The sequence below is a fragment of the Notechis scutatus genome, chromosome 12 (assembly GCF_049901735.1).
Source record: "Notechis scutatus isolate UNSWTSFEM ecotype Mainland chromosome 12, rNotScu1.2, whole genome shotgun sequence".
NCBI classification, from domain to species: Eukaryota; Metazoa; Chordata; class Lepidosauria; order Squamata; family Elapidae; genus Notechis; species Notechis scutatus.
The window spans coordinates 1923983-1943512 of NC_142020.1; the positions used below are offsets into that span (position 1 = coordinate 1923983).

General features: G+C 46.6%; 1 protein-coding gene across 2 annotated transcripts in view; it reads left to right on the forward strand.

Moving 5' to 3' along the window:
• The window catches only part of PRKCB (protein kinase C beta), a 228574-nt gene that overhangs the window by 157856 nt on the left and 51188 nt on the right, over positions 1 to 19530 (forward strand). For both annotated transcript variants that reach the window (XM_087973105.1, XM_087973104.1), the window contains exons 9-10: positions 3436 to 3582; positions 17857 to 18030. In XM_087973105.1, the coding sequence (XP_087829231.1) occupies positions 3436 to 3582; positions 17857 to 18030 (321 nt within the window). The remainder of the gene's footprint in view (positions 1 to 3435; positions 3583 to 17856; positions 18031 to 19530) is intronic.

A 19530-nucleotide genomic window follows, 5' to 3' on the forward strand; every position in this document is an offset into this window, starting at 1 on the left:
GGGAGGAGGAAAAGGAGAGGAGGAGGAGGGACTTCTGGGGGAGGACTGCAAACCCCTCGCCAAGGGAAGCACCAGCCGACCTCCTGGGCTTCTGCTGGAGCCTGGAGGAGCCTCCAATTGACTCAGCTTAATGGAATTTCACACTAGGCTGAACCCCGGTAGGTGCCTCCAATGCCACGTATTTCTCAGACATTAAAATGAATAAATTATGAGATGGCTATCTGTATGTGCCTGTGTGTTTAACGGATTATGTCCCCGTAAGTTATGCTCCCCACCCCCAGCTCAACGGGAGAAGAAGGATGCTGCCACCCCTTCAGGAGGCTCCTGAGTGCCCAGCCGTGGTGGAGAGATCTGGCAAGAGGCAGGAAGCCCCCCCCCCCCGTCTCTTTGGCAAGCTGAGTGTTCGCTGAGTTCAGTTCAGCATTGGGTTCCTGCTAGGACAGGCAGAGCCTATGATATTTTCTTCCCGACTATTTTCAACGAAAGATGCAGAAACAGCGTTTTTTGGCTGTGATAGGAAAGGTCCAAGTCAGGTTTTTTTAAAGGTTTTCAGGTGCTGAGGATTGATTGGGAAGCTAGCTTGCACTATCATCAAGATGCAGCTGGAATGAAAAAGAAGCACTGAATTTCCAGGGCCAGTGAAGCCTGCAAGGGTGAATAAACATCACTCAGAGAGCCTGCTCTGTAGGTCCCCCTACTTACATCTACTCTCCTGGCACCCCTGTTTTTTGTGGCCCGATATGTGTTAGCCCTGCCTGTTCCTTTTTCCTTGGACTTGGTGGCTGCTCTATGCCCATCAGTTCCCATGGGGCAGAGCAGGGATGGTATTCTAACCGGTTTGGCATGGTTCTGCCGTGCCGGTAGCGCCAACGAGCAGCGGAGATCGAACCGGTTCTCTCCGCCACTCTGCTGTTGGGCCCACCTGCCCACCTGGGCTCCCCTACTCACCTTTATGTCCTGCTTTTGAAGCGCAGTGGCTTTGTGTGGCACAGCAATTGCTGCGCAGCCGCTGCTGAAGCATCAGGGAGAGTGCAGGAGTGCAGGAGGTGACTCAAAGTGTGTGTTTGGTGCGCGTGCAAAGTGTGTGCATGCATGCAAAGCGCACCCACCAAGCTATGCCCACCGAATTGGTGGTAAAAATATTTGAAGCACACCCCTGGGGCAGACCCTTGGAAGAATGGCAAGGGGGCATTTCCCTCCCATTGCTAAGAATTGACCCATTGGGATTGGGAGCTGGAGTAGCAGTAAGAGGTAAAGCCCCCTTCCACCACTCCAGGGTCCTCAGTCACTGTCCTCACCCCCTCCCCACCCCCACCCGGCTTAAAAGTCTGTGCTGGCAACATCTAGGCCCGAAGTCTCCAAACTTGGCAACTTTAAGACTTGTGGACTTCAACTCCCAGAATTCCTCAGCCGGCTGGCTGAGGATCTTAACAGATAATCAGAGTTGGAAGGGACCTTGTAGGTCATCTAGTCCAACCCCCTGCTCAAGCAGGAGATCCTACACCATTTCTGACAGATGGGAATCCAATCTCTTCTTGAAAGTCTCAAGTGATGTCTCAAATTCTGGGAGTTGAAGTCCCACAAGTCTTAACGTTGCCAAGTTTGGGGGGGGGCTGATCTAGGCAGACCTCTTTCCTTCTCTTTCTGTCCAGGGAATGAGAGATCCTCAGGTGCAGCGGTGGGGAACGAAGGGTCCATTATGTGGGGAGCATGAATTGGGGCAGGCACTTTGTCTCCTGGCCCCCACAAGACTTTTCCCTCCGGGTCCAACACGGGGCCAAACCGGGTGCAGTTTCTCAGGGCTTATAGTGCTGCCAAGGAAGACCCTGGACTGGCAGGGGTTCTTCTCCCCCGTCCCCTGCCACTCCCTTCCATCCCATCTGAGGCCCTGTGAACAACTCTTTTGGAGAAGTGTGTGTGTGTGTGTGTGTGTGTGTGTGTGTTTGTGAGAGAGAGAGGGGGGAGGAATCTGATGTAATAAGAAAGCACCAGCAATGGCAATTCTCTCTCCTCAAGGAAACTCGGGTGGTAAGAAGGATTTTCCCAAGCTGCTTCATTGCTGTGAAGCAAATAGCACAATTAGAGAAAAAAGAAGTTATGTATGGTGTCTTCATGTGGCTGTAGAGATTGTTTTAGAAGTACAGGTTAGTCCTTGACTTACAACTGTTCATTTGGTGGCCATTCAAAGTTACAATGGCACTGAAAAAAGTGACTTAGGACCATTTTTCACACTTACGACCATTGTAGCATCCCGGTGATCAAGTGGTCAAAATCCACTTGCTTGGCCGCTGGTTCATACTTAGGATCGTTGCTGATTCTCAAGGTGACGTGATTCCCTTTTGATGAGCGAAATCAGTGGGGGAAGCCAGGTTCACTTCACAATCACGTTACCACCTTATGAACTGCACCGATTCACTTAACAACTGGGGCAAGAAAGGTCATAAAGTGGGGCAAAATTCACTTAACAAATGTCTCACCCCAACTGAAATGTTGGGCTCAATTGTGGTCATAAGTCAAGGACTGCCTGTTGTGGACATTGACTGAGATGGGCGGCCATAGAAATTGAACAAATAAACAAACAACCCATCCGAAATCTCCAGGTGTTCCTGCCATCACTAGTGCACGCTGGATGTTGGAATGTACAATGTGACTTCTTTGATTTGTCTTCATCTGCTTAGAATAGAATAGAGCTGGAAGGGACCTTGGAGGTCTTCTAGTCCAGCCTTCTGCTCAAGCAGGAGAACTTATTCTATTTCAGATAAGTGGCTGTCTAGTTTCTTCTTAAAAACTTCCAATGATGCAGTGCCCACAATTTCTGGTGTCCAGCTGTCCCACTGGTTAATTGTCCTCACTGTTAGGAAGTTTCTCCTTAATTGCAGGTTGCTTCTCTCTTTGATAAAGGGATGCGGTGGCTCAGTGGCTAAGACGCTGAGCTTGTCGATCAGAAAGGCCGGCAGTTCGGCAGTTCAAATCCCTAGTGCCCCGTAATGGAGTGAGCTCCTGTTCCTTGTCCCAGCTTCTGCCAACCTAGCAGTTCGAAAACATGTAAAAATGCAAGTAGAAAAATAGGGACCACCTTTGGTGGGAAGGTAACAGCATTCCTTGTGCCTTCGGTATTTAGTCATGCCGGCCACATGATCACAGAGATGTTTTTGGACAGTGCTGGCTCTTCAGCTTTTTAATGGAGATGAGCTGGAGCCGGAAACGACTAGCACGTATGCCTTTACCTTTAGCTCTCTCTTTGATTAGTTTCCAACCATTGTTTCTTATCCTGTCCTTCTGGTGCTTTGGAGAATAGCTTGACCCCCTCTTCTTTGTGGCAACCCCTCAAATACTGGAATGCTGCTATCATGTCACCCCTAGTCCTTCTTTTCGCTAGACTAGCCAAATCCAATGCTTCCATTGCCTTCATTTAATTGCCTTTTCCTTTTCTAGAGAGCCAGAATTGGCCCAGGCTCAAGAGTTGCGGAAGAAAAGACATCCAACACCATTTCCAAATTTGACAACAATGGGAACCGTGACCGCATGAAGCTGTCTGACTTCAACTTCCTGATGGTGCTGGGAAAAGGCAGCTTCGGAAAGGTGTGTGCAACCATTCAGGTTCTCTTTCATTGTTGACTGGGATCCAGCCTTCTGCTAAGCCATAGTTTGCTTGAATGTGGTTTATCAAATACTCACAACATGAGGCAGATTAACACACTAAGGCAGTGTTTCTTAACCTTGGTTCCTTGAAGTCCACACGTCTTCAGGTGGCCATATTTGAGAAACACTACACTAAGCCAAAACAACAGAAACCATATTATGTCACAATTGTTGTTTTCAGTTGTTTTCAGAAAGTTGTTTTTCCAGTTGGGTTACAATTTGCACTCAGCTCTGTAGGATTTTGGGTGCCAGCTTGGCTCTCAATCGCAGAAAGAATGTTCTAACTGGTGCTTCACAGTTTGGGTTCTGTTGGCCAGTTGAATATCAGCAGGCCTACGTCTTGAGATTGAAACGCCATGAATGGAAACTTGGGTGGAAGTTGGCTTGACTGGGAGTTTCCAGTAGGACATATGAACAAAGGCTGAATGGGCCTCAATGGCTCTTCTGTCTCAGTGCCCAAAATCTTCAGGATAAATCTTCTAAGGAACAGTTAAGGGAAGTCCAATAGGTATGTTTAACTTAAAGGCTCAGAGGAGACATGATAGCTCTCTTCTAGTACTTGAGGGACTGTCATGGAGAAGAAGGAAGTCAAGCTATTCTCCAAAGCATCTGAGGGCAGGACAAGAAGTAATGGGTGGAAGATCATTAAAGAGAGGAGCAACCTTAAAGCTAAGGAGAAATTTCCTGACAGTAGAACAATTAATCAATGGAATGGCTCGTCTCCAGTAGTTGTGGGTGCTCCATCATTAGAGTCTCAAAGATGCTTTTTCAAAAGGCAACTGGACTTTGTTTTGCTTTGGAGACGGTTTCGCTTCTTCAGTTCTGACAGAACGGTGGAGGTTGAAAAGATTTATATTCATTGCAATCATCTGGTCAGTAGCACTCCTTCTGAGAGTCATTGAGGCCACTTTGAGGTTCATCGGTGCCCTCGGGGTCACCTGAGTTGCGCAAATGGGTGTGGAACCTCCTTCTGAAAGGACTGTATTGTAAACTGTTGAGAAGGGCTGTTCAGTCTTCGTGTAGATCAGGGGTGTCCAACCTTGGCAACTTTAAGACTTGTGGACTTCAACTCCCAGAATTCCTCAGCCAGCAAAGCTGGCTGAGGAATTCTGGGAGTTGAAGTCCACAAGTCTTAAAGTTGCCAAGGTTGGACACCCCTGGTGTAGATGGTCCCTTTGACCCCTCTTTCATTGGAGGTTTTCAAGAAGAGATGGGACACCCATTTGTCTGGAATGATTATAGGCAGGGACTAGAAGACCTCCAAGATCTTTTCCAGCTCTCGATCCTATGATTGCAGAATCTGCAAACCTCCCAGGAGAAATGTTAAAAGATAGAAACGTTTAGTCCATGTACACAAAGGTTTCTCTGCTCACTGAAAAGTGAACAAAGAACCATGAAAGGGAGGGACTCACGGTTCGGTCTTCAGCCTGCTTTGCTTCCTCAGAGAGGGAGAGATTGCCAAAAGATCACGGACTTCATTAATCAGAGCAAAGGTCTCCTTGGGAGACTGCTGCCTGGTCTCAACCATAACGGATGATCCAGGGAGATTCTCAGCAGGGCAGGAGTGAGGCAAAGTCCTGGACATCCCTACAGAATGGGCACTTCATGTTTCATGAACATGAACTGTCCATTTTGTAGGGCCGCCATGAGCTGCAGTGGCGCAGTGGTTAGAATGCAGTACTGCAAGCTACTTCTGCTGACTGCTGGCTGCCAGCAGTTTGGCAGTTCAAGTCTCACCGGCTCAAGGTTGACTCAACCTTCTGAGGTGGGTCAAATGAGGATCCAGATTGTTGGGGGCAATAAGCTGACTCTGTAAACTGCTTAGACAGGGTTGTAAAGCACTGTGAAGCGGTATATAAGTCTAAGGGCTATTGCTATAGAGCTTCCTGCTATATATCATTTTTATTAAGAGTTTTTTACAAGAAGTAAAAAAAATTCACATGAAATAAATAAGTTAAGAAAAAGATGTTGAATAGTGCAAAAACACTTGGAAAGGTTAAAAAAAGAAAAAAAAATCAATCTTCTTTACAGTAGTTACAAACAAGCTTCTTATCCTGCCTTCCTCTTTAAATTGTGTTACGCAGTTCCCTTCTTCCTATTTTCAACCCTTTTTATTCAGCAAATTCAGAAATCAACATTTCATTTCTTTTTTCATTTTCAGCAAGAAACCCATAAAGGGCTTCCAATTTTTATAGAAGTACTTAAGTGTTTTATCCCTGATCAAGCAACTCAGTTTGGCCATTTCTGCAAGTTCTGTCATCTTCAGAATCCACTCCTCCATTGTGGCTGTTTCAGTATTTCTTCAGTGTTGTGTATATAATTAAAAGAATAAGAGAGCTGGGAGGGACTTTGGAAGTTTTCTAGTCCAACCCGCTTCTCAGGCAGGAAAACCTCTACCATTTCAGACAAATGATTGTCCAATCTCTTCTTAAAAACCTGCAGGGATGGAACATCTGCAGGCTAGTTTTTCAAACTGGTTAATTGTTCTCACCATTGGGAAATTTCTCCTTAATTCCAGGTTGCTTCTCTCCTTGATTAGTTTCTATCTGTTGTTTCTTGTTCTGCATTGGAGAATAGTTTGACCCCCAACTCTTCTTTGTGGCAGCCCCTCAAATATTGGAACACTCCTGTCATGTCCCCCCTAATCCTTCTTTTCACTAGACTAGAAATACCCAATTCCTGTAATCGTTCTTTACAAATTATTGATTATATATTATTAATTATATTAATTATCTTGCTGCAATCACATATACAAAAACAATCTTCATGAGACTTTTACAATTGGTTATCCATAAAATTCAGCAAAAAAAACCTGGGTTCATCTAAATATTGACCTTACATTTTTTTTGTTATCGTAATTTATATTTGTCCGCAATATGTTTTTGCTTTTTTACAAGTCCACCATGCATAGTAAAATGACCTTTCATGTTTTCACATTACCACCATTAACTAGAAGTACTATTATACACCTTAGGTAATTTCTCTGATGTCATATAACAATGGTGCATCATTTTATTAAAAAAAATCTCTTATAATACAATGTGAATTTCAATCCTTTCACCACATTCTCTCCCTCGATTCATATATTATAATCAAAATTCTTACCCATTTTATCTTGCACTCTTTAAGTTGTTCTTTTTCTGTTTCAAGTCTCAACAAATACTTTTTAGCAATCACAGGTTCATCATTTGTGCATAGTTCAATCTTGAATTCTCTCTTAACGTTGTTCAATTTTTATTATTATTTTTATCTATATTAAATCTTTCTCTTGACTGTGTCTGAAAACCATTGAAATCTAAATCTCTCTGCAGTCAATTGTTCTCTTGACTTCCTTAAGTTTTCCATATTCCTACACTAAGAATTCTTGATATTCTCTTTGCCTGCTATTTCTTTTCTATAAAATGCTTCTTGAGCTGCGAGCAACCTGGCTTTTCCAACCTCTTCTCAATTCGTGGCATAAGTGCCACTGCTGACTGCAAAAGGGAGCACCAAGCTCTCTGAGGCAATGCCCATCCTGGTACTACGTTATGCCCAATCTGGCCATAGGTTTTTGCAAGATTAAAACGTCGAGGTTTTCCCAGCTGATGTGAAGGAGCAGCCTTTTTCTGGACAGGAAATGAAACACTGGGCCTGTTTAGTGTATTAACAGGTTTCAAAATTAATGAAGATAAAGATGGTAACAAAAATATGAACATGGAAGATCAAACAGAATAGATGAATAAAATGGGTTTTTAAAATTGAGAAGAAGGAGAAGAGGGCCAAGCTTTGGGGAAGAGAAGGCTGGCTGACCCCTTCCTGAACTTTGCTCCTTTGTGCTGGGGCCTCAGGACTGGGGAGGGGGCTGTGCAGGCTCTGCAAAGGGAAGGAGTGTGTGTGTGTGTGTGTGTGTGTGTGTGTGTGTGTGCCTTCTCGGATGAGTCATTTCTCCAACGATGCCAAGCCACGTCGTCGTTTTGGGGGAGAAGGTTTGGCTGGCAGCCTGTGTGATCCCGGGCACGTCTCTGCACAAGGCCTGCCTATTAAAAGATGTACAGTGGTGGCAAAGCCCTCCCATATCTATTTAATATTGCACACCCGGAAATTACAGCTTTGCACTCCATGGCAGCATTTCCACGCTGCAGGTGGCTGGGGGTGGGATGGCCCTGCCTGCTGACAAGAGAGGCATTAGAGACTGTCCTGGCGTTGTGTGTGTGTGGGGGGGGGTCTCAAGAGACATGCAACCTGGGGGTGGGGGAGATAAGCAGCAGCGGGGGGTGCATCAGAAGAGGGTTTGGTAACTGGTGCCTGACCTCCAGGGATGGCTTTTAGTTTCTGAAGTCTAGTCAATTTAAATTTTTCTGTTTTACACTCCAGAGATTGCTTTCTGGCGCATCCCATTTGCTGTGGTACAACAGCATGCTGTGTGTGAGCCTCGCCTGCCAGTTTATTTTTCAGGATTTGCTAGGTCACAATTGAATAAGGATTTACATTATTTGCCTCATTTCCAATCTGACTACGCACCATTGATAGACGAAACTGTTTTTCTTTGGTTTGTTATCTTGATGTAGGAGCTGATCTGTGACGAGGATTTTTGCGACTCTGGGGGAGAATAGGATGATATAAGATCACAGCTAGCTAAAGCTCTCAGAGACGGAAATAACAGCTTGAAGCAATCTTGAGATATACAGAAAAGAATGAAATTCAATAAAGGCAAATGGGAAGTTCTTCACTCAGGAAACAAAAGTTCAATGCACAGATGTAAGATTCCTCATAGTCAGAGTAGTTGATTGTGTTCAGTGCTGCTACGATTAACATTAATAAAGCTCTAATAATTGTCTTGTTTGCAAGCCAAGCTCTATTTAGAACAGAATCCAAGGGAGCTGTAGCTGTAGCCATGTACCTTAGGGCAAGCCTCTCCAACCTTGGCAACTTTAAGCCTGGGGGACTTCAACTCCCAGAATTCCCCAGCCAGGCGTAAAGTTGCCAAGGTTGGAGAACTGTGCTTGGGGTGGGGGGAGGCTGCCCTTCCCAACTCAGAGTTAATTTAAGAACTGACAGCCCTAAGGAAGCTGGTTCTGGCCCCGATAAAGCCAGCCCCATAGACTGGCTCAGCCCTCTGGCATCCTAGCACCACGATGGACACATCAGAGTTCTCTGCAGGAACACAGTTGTGCATTCCTCTGCCCAAGAGAGGGGGATTCAAGGAAGAGGTTCAGGCGCGCTGCTTTTAATTGCAACTTAAGAGCTTAAATAGCTATTAAAGGATGAAGCTCAGCCATTGCTAGAATCTAGGAATACATGGCCGTTCTTGGGAATGGAACTTCTGTTGCTAAGTGAGGCAGTGAGTCACACTTGGATTTCTGACCTTTTTCTTTTTTTTCTTTTTTTGCTGTGGGTGTTAAATGAATCATTCAGTCATTAAGCAAATCTGGCTTTCCCTATTGATTTTGGAAGCCACCGGGATAGGTGATCACAAGGCTATGGGAAAGTGCAACTGTCATAAATAGCAATAGCAATTAGACTTATATATCGCTTTATAGTGCTTTCCACCCCTCTCTAAGCCGTTTAACAGAGTCAGCCTATCGCCCCCAACAATCTGGGTCCTCATTTTACCCACCTTAGAAGGACAGAAGGCTGAGTCAACCTGGAGCCTGGTGAGATTCGAACTGCTGGCTGTGGGCAGAGTCAGTCTGCAATACTGCACTCTAATCACTGCACCAACATGGCTTCCTTCCTTCTTCTTACCTTCCTTCCTTCCTCCCTCCTTCCTTAGTAATAACAGACTTATATACCACTTCCCAGTGCTTTTACAGCCCTCTCTAAGCAATTTACAGAGTCAGCCTATTGCCCGCAACAATCTGGGTCCTCATTTTACCCACCTTAGAAGGACGGAAGGCTGAGTCAATCTTGAGCCGGTCAGGATCAAACTGCTTGCAGAATTAGCCTGCAATACTGCATTCTAACCACTGTGCCATCACAGCTGATGGATGGATGGATGGATGGATGGATGGATGGATGGATGGATGGATAGATAGATAGATAGATAGATAGATAGATAGATAGATAGATAAGATAGATAGAGTCCTTAGACTTATATACCACTTTATAGTACTTTACAGCCCTCTCTAAGTGGTTTACAGAGTCAGCCTCTTGCCCCCAACAATCTGGGTCCTCATTTTACTCACCTCGGAAGGATGGGAGGCAGAGTCAACCTGGAGCCTGGTGAGATCTGCTAAATTGCAGGCAGCCGGCAGGCAGCAGAAGTAGCTTGCAGTACTGCACTCTAACAGTACGGTGCCACCACGGCTCTGCCTTTTGCCAAGCTGAATTTAGATCACATGACTACAGGGATGCTGCAATGGTCATAAGCCTGAGGAGTAGACCTAAGTTGCTCTTTTCAGTACTGTTGTAACTTCAAATGATTGCTAAATGATTGCTAAACCAACGAACCGAAGCTGCTCTGGGTGTGGAAGGCAGCTGAAGGGCACTTTGAGAATCTGCCTTGCTCCTCCGAGGGCATTTCCCACCTTGCACCTGTCAGGGGAGTCCGAGGGCCAGGTGGGAGAGCTGAGAGGAGACCCGAAGGTATCCCGAGGAGCCTCACCAGGTTCCAGAGCTTCCCTGGTGGGGATTCTCTGCGTGCCAGAATAATTCATTTCCAGAGAAGGTGTCGATTCTATTGGAACGAGACGTGAGCTGGGGTGGTCTGGCACTGCTTCCTTCCAAAGCAATTGTCCCAGCAAACTGAAGCTGTGTGTCTTAATAATTGGCAGGGTGATGGTGGCACTCTTTCAGGAGGCTTCCTTTGCCTTTGATATGATTCACACTGGAAAATGATCCTGGCAGGAAGCGCTACAGTTTTGGGTCTATTACAATAAATCTACAAGCCGTGGCAACTGGCTTGAAGTGGCCAGAGAAGCCCTGGGAGGAGAGCCACGGGCTGGCTTGCCCTGCTGAGTGGCCCCACTCCGCTTGCCAAGCATGTGCCTTGGCCTCTGTCCTGCACCTGCAGCTGGATTGCAGCTTCGTTCGTCTTGACCTGGGCTGGTCTGCTGGGCAAAAGACAGGCTCCTTTCTTGAAATGGCCAGTGGTGTTTTCTTCCTCCAAGACTGCCCCAGGCGGGCACAAAGGAGCTAGTTTGGACAAGGGGGAGATTGCCAAACTGTTTCCTTTCTCCAGTCCCAGTTCAAAAAGCCCATTATTAGACAGGGAGAGGAAAGGGTTATGGAATCACCTCAGTTTTCTGAGCACCAGTTTGAGGCAGGGGAGGGCTGCTGGGGGTTCGCAGGGGGGTTCGGGAGAGCTCCTAGCTGAGATTCTGTGCCATTTGGAGAACCCCCCAAATCCCACCCCTGGCTGGCCACCCCCACCCAGTCACATGCCCACCAAGCCACACCCACAAATTAGGCCATGCCCACAGAACCGGTTGTTAAGATATTTGAATCCCAACCCTGCCTGACTTGTATTCTTAGGAAAGAAAGATCCTCGACTCCATTTGTGCAAAAGGTGATACCTTTATAAAGACCAAGTGGTTACAGTACAGCAAGGCCAGAATTAAAAGTTTGCCCGCAAAGGTTCCCTAGTTAACTTTCCCTTTCCTATTCCTCCCCACCGCCTGTTATCTCCCTATTGTCTGGTTACATTCAAAGGATTTGTTCTGGTAACAGTCCCTGCTAGATTGGCAGGCAGTTGCAGTTTTCCTTCCAGGCCTCTGGCCTTGGGACGATGAGCCAACGTCTCAGGACAGCATGACGTTTCGGTTCCTCCTCTTCCCAGCAGTTCCCTCCCCGCATAGTTTGTGACGGGCTGGCATGTAGCACAACAAGGCTGAAGCTCAGGATGGCAGCTCTACAATTCTTGGGCATATACCACTATACGCTCTCAGAAGTGGCTGGCTGGTCTTTGGTCAGTTTGTGAAGGCAGTCCAAAGTTCTGACCTAATGGGCTCAGGCAACTGACTAGGGGTAAATATTGGGCACAAGATCAACCCAAGAGATCGTTCAGATCATCCCAAAATTCCATGACACAATATGGAACATAGGTAGGCAGAATAACCCTATCTTGTCTCTTTCTACATCTGAAGCTATGACTATTTCCAGGCAGGGAGGATTGGAGTTAAGGAATTAGGACAAAGGGAAAAACAAAATATTAATCTACTAGACGACGCGCATGTCAACAGTAGTTTGAAGCCCAGAAGCTCTCTGCGGTTCATTATTTACTTACTCAATTTATAAAGCTGCCTACTCATGAGTGACTCTGAGCATCTAACAGGGTTAGAAATGTCACTGTGTCACTGCGTAAAAGCAACAGTGAAAGGATCAAACACACAGCATGTCAGGAACAAAGCACCATCTGTTTATGTATCTGTCATCCAGGGGGAAGAATCAACTCTTGAACCCAACAGCCTCCTTGGACCCAACAGGGTCACAGCCAGTGGATCTTCAAAGGAGGCCTTTAGGCAGGTGTTGTGTCAGAGAAGGTGTGCTTTCTGGCGGGGGTGGGGGTGGGGGGATTCAAATTTCTTAACAACTGGTTCTATAGGCGTGGCCTAATTTGTGGGTATGGCAGGGTGGTCATGTGACTAGGGTGGGAGTGGCTTGCTGACTGAGCGTGGCTAGATGGTCATGGGGCTGGCAAACCAGTGGTCCTCGCTTAATGACCAGGTCCTTGTTTAATGGCCAGTTGCTTAGCAAGTGTTTTTTTGCCAGTTTCCAAGGCCTGGGGAACCCCCAGAGATAGTTGCGGGAGGCTCGGGGAGGCCTGGGGACAGTGGGGGAAGGTCTAGCGTCACTCGCAGGCTAACCTGTGAGCAGGCAGAGTAGTGAAGAGGCTCATGTTGCAGCGAACGGCAGGCAGCAATGGCTGCCCTGGTGGGTGGGCATGTCGCACACGCGCACGATGTTGCGCATGCGCAATAACAAAAACTGATTCCGGGAGTGGGCGGGGCCAGCCAGGGGTCTGTTTTACCGGTTCTCCAAACTACTGGGAACCGTAAAAACTGGTTCTACAGAACCAGTCTGATCCGATAGAATCCCACCCCTGCCTTCTGGGTCCCATAGGGTGACTAGTTGATAGGACCCAAAACCAAAGGTGGTATCCAGCAGGTTCTGATCAGTTCTGGAGAACCGGTAGTGGAAATTTGGAGTAGTTCAGAGAACCGGCCAATCCTACTTCTGATTGGCCCCACCAACCCCATCTACCCTCTGCCTCCCAAGTCCCAGCTGATCGGCTGGGTCTTCTTTGGTTGCCCTGCACAGGAGAACGGAGCTGGAAAGCAGGTTAATGGGGTGGGGAGAGAATGGGATTTTGCAGTATCCTTCTTCCCCTGCCACACGCACCAAGCAATGCCACACCCACCAAGGCATGCCCGCAGAAACGGTAGTAAAAATCTTTGAATCCCACCACTGCCCAAAACTCATCAAATTTGCAGTCAACACTAAGCTGGCAGAAATAGCCAACACCCCAGAAGATGGATCTCAACGGACTGGAATACCGGACCCTACCTTATACAAATGAAATTCATCATAGAGAAAAGTAAGGTTGTACACATAGGAAAGAAAAAAAATTTGTACAGGTACAGACTGGGTGGAACTTGGCTCAGTACCAGTAACCAGTGAGAGGAATCTTGGAGTCCTAGTGGAGAATCACTTAAATATGAGCCAACAGTGTATGGCAGCAGCCAAAAAAGCCAATGCAATCCGAGGTTTCATAAACAGAGGGATAGGATCACTTGAAATATTAGTATCTCTTTACAATGCCTTAGTTAGACCACATCTGGAATACGGCATCCAGTTTTGGTCACCACAATGTAAAAAGTAGGACGAGACTTTGGGGAAAGTGCAAAGAAGAGCTGCTAAGATGATTAAAGGTCTGGAGTCTAAAACATATGAAGAACAGTTACAGGAATTGGGAATGTCTAGTGAAAAGAAGGACTAGGGGAGACATGATAGAAGTATCCCAATATTTGGGGGGCTGCCACAAAAAAGAGGGGGGTCAACCAATTTTCCAAAGCACCAGAAGGCAAGATAAGAAAAAGCAGATGGAAACTAACCAAGGAGAGAAGCAACCTAGAACTAAGGAGAATTTTCTTGACAGAATAATTAATCAATAGAATGGCTTGCCTTCAGAAGTTGTGGGTCACTGGAGGCTTTTAAGAAGAGACTGGACAGCCGTTTGTCTGTAATGATAGAAGATCTCCTGCTTGAGCAGCGGGTTGGACTAGAAGACCTCCAAGATCCCTTCCAACTCTGTTATTCTATGTTCTCACCCTGCTGGATCTTGTAGGACAGGCAGAGACAATTAAAGTAGCCACATGCTTTTGCAACAATAGTTTTGCAACTTCTACTTTAATGTAGAAGACAAAGGTGCTGTGTTTGCCTTCGCATGAGCCTTCGAGGCCTCGTGAATAGTTTATGAAGCATGCCTATGGATCTCCATGCAGCCTCTGGGCCACAAAAACACCTTCTTATCAAGCTGCATCTTCAAGAGGAAACCCAGGTTGGGATTCCCAATAAGATATGGATATTTGCTCCACAGGGCCTCCTCTCTCTCTCTCTCTCTCTCTCTCTCTCTCTCTCTCTCTCTCTCTCTCTCCCTCTCTCTCCCTCCCTCCCCCCTCCCCCCCCCCTCTGCAGAATGATGGGAGTATCATGCATTTAACAACAGCAAAGAGCTGAGACTGAATGAGGGTAAATATACTGCAAGGAAGGATAGGATAGGCAACGGGTCGGGAGGCTGAATTGTGCCCTGGTTGTGGGGCCCAGTTCAGCCTCCTGACCAATTGCTGGACTGTACAGCCCTCTGAATGGCAATAGCCGTTAGACTTCTATACCACTTCACAGTGCTTTTAAAGGCCTCTCTAAACAGCTTACAGAGTCGGCCTCTGGCCCCCAACAATCTGGGTCCTCATTTGACCCACTTCAGGAGGACGGAAGGCTGAGTCAACCTTGAGCCTGGTGAAATTCAAACTGCTGGCTGTGGGCAGAGTCAGTCTGCAATACTGCACTCTAATCACTGCACCAACATGGCTTCCTTCCTTCTTCTTCCTTCCTTCCTTCCTTCCTCCCTCCTTCCTTAGCAATAACAGACTTATATACCACTTCACTGTGCTTTTACAGGCCTCTCTAAGTGGTTTACAGAGTCTGCCTCTTGCCCCCAACAATCTGGGTCCTCATTTTACCCACCTCGGAGTCAACCTTAAGCCGGTCAGGATTGAACTGCCGAACTGCTGGCAGCCAGAAGTCAGCAGAAGGAGCCTGCAGTACTGCGTTGTAACCACTGCTCCACCATGGCTCTTAATGGGAATGGGGCTGGAAGGGCTGAATAGCTTCATCCTTTTTTCACTTGTTTAAGAGGAATTAAGAGTCAAAATGGAGACCTTTGGTCATGGTGACCTCTTGTTTGCTTTCCCATCCTTTGTTACACCTCTAAAGCAAGTGAAAATTGTCCTGCCAAAATGGGCCATTTTGCCATCTAATTTCAGGGGTATGGGATGCGGTGGCTCAGTGGCTAAGGCGCTGAGTTTGTCAGTCAGAAAGGTTGGCAGTTTGGCGGTTCGAATCCCTAGCGCCATGTGACGGAGTGAGCCCCTGTTCCTTGTCCCAGCTTCTGCCAACCTAGCAGTTCAAAAGCATGTGAAAATGCAAGTAGAAAAATAGGGACCCCTTTGGTGGGAAGGGAACAGCGTTCCATGAGCCTTCAACATTTAGTCCTGCTGGCCACATGACCACGGAGACGTCTTTGGACAGCGCTGGCTCTTCAGCTTTGAAACGAAGATGAGCACCGCCCCCTAGAGCCGGAAACGACTGGCATGGATGTGGCAGGGGACCCTTTACCTTACCTTCAGGGATATGGGGGCCTCACCTGAGTTACAGTTGATCTGGGAGCACTTATTGATTCATTAATAGGTAAAGGATCTGATCCCTGGCCTTCCTCAGTCAGGGGCCTCCTTCGGAGATCTCAGTTTAGCCATCCTTCTGCGAAGGTCCTCTCATGGGGTGGTTGTGAGGCAAAGGTGTCTGAAGGGCAGCAGATAAACAGAGCTTCAGATGATCTCCAAGGAACTTGCAGGACCTACACAGATCACCACTGCACCTATATGCCAAAGCAGTGCCATCCATGTCTCACATCAGATCCATGGGCTTGGCCATGTGAAGAAGGGCTCTCCTCCATGCCAAAGGGAGCTAGATTAGGGCAGCTAAGTGAGGCTCCATTCATATGTCTCAGAAAGACCAGGCCAGCATGAACTAAATGCCTAGAAACCGGAGCATGGCTTCTGCTGCCAGGATGAGTGAAGGGACAGCCATGGCATCTAAGCAAAGCAGAAGGGTAGATTGCTGCAATATCCTGATTGTCAGACCTGCCCCAACTTAGATCCTTTGGGAAGAAAGACTCTCGACTCCGTTTCGTTGAAGTGATTGGTTCTTTACTAAAGACAAGTGGTTGCAGCAAAAGTAAGGCTGGATCTGTGTGTTCCTGCACGAAAGGTTACAATTTCCCCCTTTCCCTGACCCTCCCCACCCCCCTTGACCAGTTCAACAGTATCCAACAGCATCCCAGTTCGATGTTTTGGGGACCGTTTTGAAGCTGGGTACTTCTCAAAGTAGTTCACATTCGGTTACCAGGCCAGGTGTCCTTGGTGGCTGGTTTGTTCCAGTTTGACACCTCTGGTTCCTATTTCCCTCCCCCCTTTAATTCATCATCTTCTCACTAGCCCAAGCTTCCCCAAATTCCTTCCCTCCCCATTGCCAACAAAACGAAGCAGCTGAAGACCTGACATTGATTCTTGGCAGATTCCTCTTTTAAAGTTTGCCCAGTGAAATATAATTAAGCTGAACTTCTTCCACATTTTGACCAGGTAGAGAGTCCTTAACTCGATTCCTCTGGCCCGGCACCAGAGAAATAAGGAGGAAGCCAAGTAGAACTTGATAAATTTCAGCAACTAATCCTGAATCACAAAGGTTAGCAATGACAGGAAAGAAGATTTAATGAGAAATAAGGTTTGTTAAACTAATAGTTCCAGTTCTCTAAATTAGGAGTTCTTGAGCTGTCAATCAGGCTGCAAGGGTGTGTGCAAGTGTTTGAAATAAATATTCAGTGATTAAGAGTAAGTGCAATTGTTATTTATTACACAACCTTGACACAAGTTAAATCATTTGTTTTATTTGTGGGGAGAGGGTGTCATATACCTTCATTTATCATTTGGGGGTTGTAGTATTTCAAGCTATTGCTCAAATTATAGAATACTGAAGAAAAGGGAACACACACACGCACACACACACACACACACCACGAGAAGGCAATTGCTCATACAAAATGTAAAAAAAAAACACAATACAGCATTCCTATCACATTCATTGCTCTTTGAAAAAAGGTCTCCAGTCTTCTGGAGTGGGCAGCTATAATAAATTTAATAAATTATCATCATCCTCATTATAATCTTGGATCTCAGCCCATGAGTCCACCACAGAGGATGGACAGATTGCAGAGGGGTCCCCTGAGCCTCCTGCTTGGATGTCATTGGGCAGGATTCAGGTTGTCTTCTTCTATTAGATTAATAGTCACAGGTTGTGCCACTGTGTAAAAAGGGTTATGTGGGAAAACCTGCATTCCATTTGTGGAGACTTCTCAGCATCAGGTCAGCTCAAAGGTGTTCTTGGGTAGGTCACAGGTCAAGGAATGAGTGTTTCTCTATGTCTGTTGAAACCAGAAGTGTGGGGCCAGGGGAAGGGATGGGCTATTCTCCAAGATGTAATCTATACCTCTTTGCACTTGTTCTTGCTTGTTCACGAGTAACATTCATTCAGATTATGACTGCTGTCAAACCTGCTCAGCTTCCTCCTTGGGAAACGGAATGGGACAACTTGCTCCAGCCAAGTCGCTGCAGCCAATTCACCATGGACAACTCGCCACGGGACAAATTGCTGTGGGACAATTTAACAATTCTATTTAATTATTTAAAATAAAAAATATATTTTAACCTTTTGCTGTTCACATTTCATTTTGTCCTTTTTTTAATGATTCTATTCCACCATTTCTTTGATATTAGTGTAACTCTTGTCCTGCAGCGAGTTGGCAGTGGCAGTTTGGGCGTGATGAGTTGGCCATGGCAAGTTGGCCGTGATGAATTGTCATAGACTCTTGGGGACTGACTAAACAGTGGGGTCCTGGGGCCTTGAACTTATGTGTATGAACAGGCAGAATCCTCATTTACACCTTATTTTGTCTGATTCCAGGTGATGCTTTCGGAAAGGAAAGGAACAGATGAACTTTATGCCGTAAAGATTCTGAAGAAGGACGTGGTCATCCAAGATGACGATGTGGAATGTACCATGGTGGAGAAGCGAGTGCTGGCCCTGGCTGGAAAGCCCCCCTTCCTCACACAGCTTCATTCTTGCTTCCAAACCATGGTAAGCTCCCCCACAGCCCTCCATCCTGCACCCTGCAAAAGTTCCCCAATTGAGTTGAGAATCTTGTCCCCTTGAGGGTGTTCCTTGTGCTGGAAATTTAACCTGGATGCTCAGAATTGCCTTGTGTAGGGTGTGAAGACCAAAGAAGACATTGGCAGAAACGGGAGTCACATGAGCAAGAATGATAAGCCTTCTGGAGATTGGACAATGGGGGCTGTTCAGCAGCAGGGAGGTTGAGGATGGACACAGAAGAAGCAGCAAACATAAGGGAAGGACGGAAGGAAGACTGTCAGGAAAGAGAGAAAAGTAAAAGTACAGAGTAGGAGGTCCTGGTGAAGCGAGAAACCCCTGGTAGAAAGAAAGGACATGTTTCCTGGCCAAAAGGAAGGGGATTAACCCTGCATAACTGGATATGGTGGATAGTTTAAGACAACAGAAGGCAGGAAGGCCAAATGAGCGCATATAATCTTGGTTCACCATAGTGGACCAGTCAGGGACTCCCAATTCAGAAAAAAGAACAAGTGGGGCACAAAGGATCCAAAAGTATAAGAAGGCTCCAGTTACACAACGGTTCTGTGGAAGGGATGGTGACCCCATCCATGACCAAAGGTGGAGAGCACCCACACAGGGTCCTAAAGCCCACAGCAACTCTGTCTTGTTAGGCTGAGCTGAATGCTTCTTTTCCACACCCAGAATTTCCAGACACGGAGGGAATCTTGATGGTCTCATTTACTCAGCCTAGGCTAAAGATGCATAAGTGGGTATTATTGGCATGGTGTTATCTGATGACGCTGCTCAGTGCCTTTACGTAGGTGTTCAATTAGCCCAGAGAGAGTGGAGCTTTAGGCCATGGAGAAAGGAGGAGAAATAATATAAAGTAAAACTCCCACTCCTAAACTTCAAAGGTGGTCCATCATCAAGGCACTGAAAGATAAAGAAAGGCTAAGATGGATGCACTACCTCCGCTCCAGTCTAAAGGTCATCTAAAAACGTGAGGATCACTGTCTCAGTGATCTGAAGAGAGGTCCAAATAGTCCATTTCATCCCACATCCCCTGTAGCTGTAAGCCAACCATCTTTTCTTCAACCTTCTCCAGGGAACCCAACTAGATCTGCCAAGAAAGAGAAACACACAGATGCAACTTGATCCAAAGCCAGGGGAATTCCCTCCTGCTGGGAGAAGGATCTCAGGCAAGCCATACATCAGAGCTCCAGAGGTGGCTCTAAGCTCCTGTCAAACTAATGGAATGACCATATCAAGAGATTGATATTACCCAATCGCGGATCATATCCTCACTGTCCCAAGATCCAAAAAGTCTAATGAGGGGCCGCTATGGTGTTGAGTTGGCCCCATAACCTTCTAGGCTAGAACATGGTGGCCATGAACTCTGGAGCCATCTTGGAACCCGTTTCCAGAGAAGTTGATTAAAGTTGTCTATTCCCTTTGTTTGAAGATCTTCAGCACCAGCCCACCAGCCCCAAGGACCCTATGCAGGGAGGC